This window comes from Electrona antarctica (genome assembly GCF_951216825.1).
Source record: "Electrona antarctica genome assembly, chromosome: 13".
Taxonomy (NCBI): Eukaryota; Metazoa; Chordata; class Actinopteri; order Myctophiformes; family Myctophidae; genus Electrona; species Electrona antarctica.
The window spans coordinates 24,931,831-24,939,254 of NC_136794.1; the positions used below are offsets into that span (position 1 = coordinate 24,931,831).

Genomic DNA, 7,424 nt, shown 5'->3' on the forward strand with positions numbered 1-7,424 from the left:
CATGTTTTTAGCCCCTCCTATATAACATTACAAATATTTTATAACATTAACAAACGCCATTGACAATGGACAGAGTTTAATGTTTGTTTTGTCACTAACACAAACATTAAATGCCATTAACAATGAACAGAGTTTAATTTGTTTTGACTGTCACTGAGCAAATCGGCATATACATGTTATGTTATGATATTGCGATGATTTAAGATGATAAGGGTTGGTAAAGCACCCCTCACTTCACACTGGAGTGATTTTTTTTACATAGTTGTTCGGCCATGAATGGCTCATTTATTGTAATTCATGATTGGTTTTATTTAAGATGACCTGCTAAGTTTATCTAAATATAGTATGAGCCATGAAGCCATCAGATAGCTTCAATAGAAAGAATGCAGTATCCAAATACTGGAAAGCTCCAGTATTTGGGCAACTTTCATGGTAGACTGCCCTCCACCCTTCAGCCTGGGGACTGGCCACACGAGGCTACTCCACCATGGCATGATAAAAAATAAGACTCCCCATGGTCATGCCACACAGACATTTCTAAAATCTAATTTGACTTTAAGGCTATTACTATAAAGGAAACCCCCTTAATCTTGAATCTGAAGATAATAGGTTGTGAAGAGTGAGGTAAATCCAAAGGGAAATATACATTGGGATCTTGTTTAAGTTTGAGGCCAGGCTTAATCCATGTGCCAGGTTATTAATAAGAGAAGCAGATAAGAAGAAGATATAACTCCTGCCTGCTGTTGAAGAGTTCCAATTCCACCAAGACAGGTTCCAGACATCGGCGTGTGTGGGGAAGGACTGCCACCTAGAGGTTAACAGAAGCATAGCAATTAGAACGTCCCTGTTACTTACTCTACATCAAGTTAACAGAGATTAAAGACAATTATACAAATCTCACAAATATCCCTTCACTCAAGAACTATAGTTTAAATTTCAGTATAATTTCTCTCTTCCCAACGTGTGAGGAAGTGACAAGAAAAAATAAACCATGCACTCAAGTGCTGTTTGAGGCCAATAATGCCTTTGACCACTTGAACCTCAGCATCCATATTCTGGGGGGAAACATATTAGCCAAAAATAACAGATCTACAAGCTCACACCGTGAAGTTGTGAGCTTGTAGATCAGCAATTTTTATTTTTGGCAAAGAGATTTGTTGTAGGCGTAGGCCTAAACAAAGGGAGAAAAGCACAGTCCTAACTCAAACTCAGAGCCAATTCAGGTCCAGTTCACTAAGGGTTAAAATCTCTTAAGTAGCTTGCTCTTGCTCATCAAGCTGCACACCTGTTGCACATTCCTGATTGCAGCTATAGCCCCACCCAACATAAAAGCTGGCAGTGCAGCACTTTCAAACAAACAAAGCAGATGTTTCGTTTTTGTGGTTTTTAGTTGGGAAGAGTGGCTAGGGGACTAGGATCAACCTCAACCTAGCTGCTCTCCTTTATTTTCAGTCTGGCTGGTATATCCAGGGGCTTAGCGATGGGTCAATTGTGTCCACTTACTGTAGGCCTAAATCATGTAGGTAATGTGTCACACTGTCTCTGAAACATTCATTGGATCCCACCACCACAGCTCTAGGCAAAGCTGGCTTCTCATTTTTGCAACTATGCCTATAAACCTAACCTCAGTAAAGCTTTACCTAAACCTAACCTTAACGACCCTTACCTCAGTAAAAGCCTGCCCGGGAGCCAATCAGACTGGTCTATCCTAGAGATGTGGTGGGATCTATAATCACACGTTTAATATGGAAACATTAGTGTCAGGGATACATGCAAAATGTTCAAAATATTTAGAATATAAATACATGATTAACATGACTTGTTTTGATCAAATAACTCGTTGTGGATGATAAAATCATGCATTTTCATTTAGTATAATTTAACCAGTGATTATACACACTAGTGAAAAGAGCAGTGTGAGGGACATGCCAAAATCACACATGCATACATCCAATGAAAGAAAAAAATAATAATAAGGAAAGACATGCCAAGGCTGTGAAAATGTTTGGCCATTTATAATAAGACCTCAGCGTTTCATTATTCTGCTACTTTTTCATGATTGAGTGATTCTGATGACTGAGGACACCAAAGTCACTTAATAGTGATAATGACTCATGTAACAAAACTGGCAGGATAGCAGCTTAGAAGGGATGAAGGAATATTCTACACTGGTGTGGTGGCAGAACTTTAACACCGCAAGGCTGCCTCCTAGTGGCACAATATACCAAGTAACTTTGTCTAAATGTATCTGAGAGGCGGCGGTAGCAGAGCACAAGACATATAATATACAGAAGTACAGAAATCTGAGGCACCATTTCCCCCAGAAAGGACAGAGGAGAATAAACAAATAGCACTCCCACAGTATGTTTCTGAACATTTTCAAAAGAGTTAACATTTATAACATCTAAATTAAAACATTTCAAAAACACGCCATGAAGCAGATAATGGCAATATTTTGGGAGAATCATTCAAATGATGATACAAACTGGGAATTTGGTACGAATCATCTCTCTCTCTCTCTTTTTTTAGATACTCTTCAATTTAGGAAACAATTTAGTTACCATTTATAACAATCAAAATCAAAATCAAAAATCAAAAACAAGCCATACACTTTACGAAGACTTAGATAGCATTTTATACAGACTAGCATGTTTCGTAGACGGCACTAGAATTGCATTTTATGTAGTCATAGCACTTTATGGTATATATGAATAGTATAGTATAGTATGTAGTTTCATTATATAGATATTCCACTGTTACGTTCTTAGCTTACGCATGTTTCATGATAACTACTTTTTATGTATGTGATGTATTGCCATGCTTTTAGTTTCATTATATAGATATTCCACTGTTACGTTCTTAGCTTACGCATGTTTCATGATAACTACTTTTTATGTATGTGAATCTGTGATGTATTGCCATGCTTTTAGTTTCATTATATAGATATTCCACTGTTACGTTCTTAGCTTACGCATGTTTCATGATAACTACTTTTTATGTATGTGATGTATTGCCATGCTTTTAGTTTCATTATATAGATATTCCACTGTTACGTTCTTAGCTTACGCATGTTTCATGATAACAACTTTTTATGTAGGTGTATGTATTGCCATGCTTTTTGTTCTTGCTTAAAGTAAGTCGCTCTGGATTAAGAGTGCTAAATGCCTAAATTGTAATTGTAAATTACTAATAAGACAAATTGCATAACTCATCCCCTGCATGTTTCATGATAACTACTTTTTATGTATGTGATGTATTGCCATGCTTTTAGTTTCATTATATAGATATTCCACTGTTACGTTCTTAGCTTACGCATGTTTCATGATAACTACTTTTTATGTATGTGAATCTGTGATGTATTGCCATGCTTTTAGTTTCATTATATAGATATTCCACTGTTACGTTCTTAGCTTACGCATGTTTCATGATAACTACTTTTTATGTATGTGATGTATTGCCATGCTTTTAGTTTCATTATATAGATATTCCACTGTTACGTTCTTAGCTTACGCATGTTTCATGATAACAACTTTTTATGTAGGTGTATGTATTGCCATGCTTTTTGTTCTTGCTTAAAGTAAGTCGCTCTGGATTAAGAGTGCTAAATGCCTAAATTGTAATTGTAAATTACTAATAAGACAAATTGCATAACTCATCCCCTGTTGGCATAACACTGCATTCTCCGCAGTTGCACCACTACGTCCCCTCCATTCAGTTGCACCACTACGTCCCCTCCATTCAGTTGCACCACTACGTCCCCTCCATTCAGTTGCACCACTACGTCCCCTCCATTCAGTTGCACCACTACGTCCCCTCCATTCGGGTCATCTGTGGATAGTCTGGGTCTGCGAACCGCTCCTGGCGTTGTGTACGCAACCCACTGTACCAAGATATCAGAGACATACTGTATACAGTTGGGTGCCACCGATATTGTCCCTTATTATTTGACCCATTTAGGCCTGACCTCAAAATTAAAAAAAAATCCTTCTAAATCCTCCAGTTTTCTGAAATAAATATTTTCACGATTTTTCAAAAATAGCAGACCTACAAGCTCGTAGCGCGCCACTCGGTGGCGCTATGAGCTTGTAGATCTGCTATTTTTCAATAGCTAAATTATAACATAATGTTTAAAACACCAAAAGGGGTTTTGCGCAGATCACGCAAACCTCAGCAAAAAGAAAAGGACAATATCGATGGCCTCCAACTGTATACTTCCCACGGATTACAATCACCCAATGAGTTTGAAAACATGACTAATGACAAAAAACTCCCATATCTGTTGGGTGAAGTACAACACTGTGCAAACACAGCAGCAAGATGTGTGAGCTACTGTGACAGGAGAAGGATGTCAAATGGAACCAACCACCTTAAGGAATACAACTCATTGTGTGTACACCGTTTATACCCTACACTGTTTACAGCAAATGACCTCGGTACATAGAAATACTGTTATATATATTTATATATATAAACAAGAGTAACTAACTTTAATTCAATTACATTTGAATACATTGCTGCTACTGTTGTTATACTAAGTGAATGGTCTTCTAAAGTGTTTTTAGCGACAAGCGGACAACATCAAATCCGAGTAATCTGCTTGTCATTTCCATTCACAAAAATAGTCAATCATATTTGATACAGTCCATTTCTAGCGAAAATGAAACTAATTTGGCAGCAGTAACAGTAGTGTTTTTTGAATAAAGTTACATTTTTATTTATTATTTACATTTTAGAGAAAGGCAGAAACTAAATTGTGGTGGTCTTTTAATCAGTCATGTTGATATTGTCAGATTTTGTGATTCCACTGCTTTCTATCACTTGTCATTGTCATTCTGGATTAGAATGAATGATGATTCAATTGTCTGTGTTATATCATGTGTCAACTCAAATGGATTCATGGGGAAAATGTGCATTTATTACTATACAACTAACCACTTCTTCCCTGTATGATTCCTCATTATCTTCAGATGTGCACACTGTTTATTGTAGTGCTACAGTGTGTAACCCCCCCGATTCAGTCCGGTGAACCAGTCTCCATCGTGGTGCATGTAAAGTTGTCTGAGCGAGGTCCCCCAGATAGCCTAATCCTGCCATCACATCTGTCAAAATGTAGCATACAAATATACAATGCATATGCTTTTATTTGGTCAAATGTCAATAAAAACAAATACCGGTAAATCAATTGAACAGAATATCTAAATGATGAGAATCACAATGTTGTGCACTGAAGATTAGATATCTGTAGCCTAATAGCAATTGCCTTAAATAGCACTTTACTTATAGTAAGACAGTATGGTATGTATCGAGCTGTTTACAATTATTTCGAACATTACAAATAACACATCCTTATTCTAGTTAATTAAACACAGGGGTCCATTTGTTTACATTATTTTGAGCTGTCTCACATCCTGTGAATCCTGACCATGCCCACATTGTGACCACGCCCACATCAAGGACCCCCCACATCGTTTTCCAGGCAGGCTCTACTGGATGTGCATTTTGACCCAAGCATTTGCCACTAACTGCAACTAAAGGGTTTCCCCCCCTGTATGAGTCCTCATGGGCTTTACCCTTTTATAAGTCCTCATGTGTGGTTTTTAGTCCACTACTTTGACTACAGCCTTTACCACACACAAGTAAAGGGCTTTTCCACTGTATGAGTCCTCATGTGTGTTTTTAGATGACCACTCTCAGCCCAGCTTTTACCACACATGTTACAAGTAAATGGCTTTTCCCCTGTATGAGTCCTCATGTGTATTTTTAGATGACTACTCTGAGCACAGCCTTTACCACACACATTACAAGTATACGGCTTTTCCCCTGAGTCTTCATGTGTTCTTTTAGATCACTCAAGTCACGCCAGCCTTTACCACAAACTGTACAAGTAAAGGGCTTTTCCCCAGTATGAGTCATCATGTGTTTTTTTAGATGACCATTTTGACTAAATCCTTTGCCACAAACGTTTCAAGTAAATGGCTTTTCTCCTGTATGAGTCCTCATGTGTGTTTTTAGTTCACTACTTTGACTACAGCCTTTACCACACACGTTACAAGTATACGGCTTTTCCCCTGTATGAGTCTTCGTGTGTACTTTTAGATGACCATTTAGACTAAATCCTTTGCCACAAACTTTGCAAGTAAAGGGCTTTTCCCCTGTATGAGTCATCATGTGTGATTTTAGATGACTACTTTCACTGAATCCTTTGCCACAAACTTTGCAAGTAAAGGGCCTTTCCCCTGTATGAATCCTAAATCTTTTCTTCCGTGTGACTCCTCATGGAGTACGTTTGATTTGATGATTTCCGGTGCTGGGGCAGCTTGCTGATCAAAGACAATATTTGTCCTTCCACGTGTGATTTCAGTGTGTTTAAAGTTGACTGACCTTCACTGGTCTCCTCCCAGCCAATCACTATACTATACTATACTATAGCCATGTGGGATAGGTTCACATGACGCTCGTACTACTTAACTTCCGCCTGTTTTACGCGATCGCTACATTTACATTGAAAACGTGTACATAAACATTCAGATTTCAAATATAAAGTACTCACCACGTGGGCCACGGGAGTTTGAAATTTGCTGGTACAGCGATTAGCATTGCTGCACTAAAAGGCATTTTTTTATAATAATAAAATACAAACTAATACAAACCAATACAAACGAATAGGCAAGTGCGCTCCCGGTGTTCCAGTTTGTCTTCAGACCCTGTTAACTTCAGACCGCGTCAACTGTCTCCGTAGAGACGACAGATGTTGTTCACAGCGACAGAATGCATAGCTGTCCACGTCAATGCCTTTTAACTCAAAACATACCGATGTGACTGATTTTTATATTATTATAGTCTGATGCGCCATTCTATTCACAACGTTTTGTAACCATAATCTAGTTATATAGTATAAACGCAGCTATTAAAACACCAAACAGACATGGTCCCTGGGTTAACCTGAGACTGCATTCACCACACTGATTTCCAAGTTTAGTACAGATTTCTTTATCTAATCTATCGCCAAGATCATCATCATCTATTATTCATCATGTTATCCTGTATAGGCTACTTAGAAATAGTAAATATGATGTGCATGATAGGTTAGAACCGTTAGACAGTTTGTTTATAACTTTACCCATTTATGTATTTATTTATTCATTCATCAATGCGTTTACTTTGACGCATTACATAGGCTGCATAGTTAATGTACGTGACATATGTTTACTCATTCATACTCCAATGGCGAATAGTTGAATTTATTAAAAGCCAATATGATGTATTGTTAGACAGTCACAGGAAGAAGGGGTTGTCTTCCTGTCTCATTCTCAACAACAAAACGTGTCTAAGGTCCACACAACGCAATGTGAGTGTCCGTCTGCCTGACGATTCTTTATCCAGATAAAAATCAGTCACATCGGTATGTTTTGATATTGTGATAA

At 37.8% G+C, this 7,424-nt stretch overlaps 1 protein-coding gene across 1 annotated transcript in view; it reads left to right on the forward strand.

Moving 5' to 3' along the window:
• The window catches only part of LOC306934900 (neuropilin-2-like), a gene marked incomplete at its 3' end in the record, with an annotated part of 112,967 nt that extends 109,129 nt beyond the window's left edge, over positions 1 to 3,838 (forward strand). Inside the window, exon 13 of the mRNA XM_079517710.1 lies at positions 3,689 to 3,838. Coding sequence (XP_079373836.1) covers positions 3,689 to 3,838 — 150 coding nt within the window. The remainder of the gene's footprint in view (positions 1 to 3,688) is intronic.
• Between the last annotated feature and the right edge of the window lie 3,586 nt (positions 3,839 to 7,424).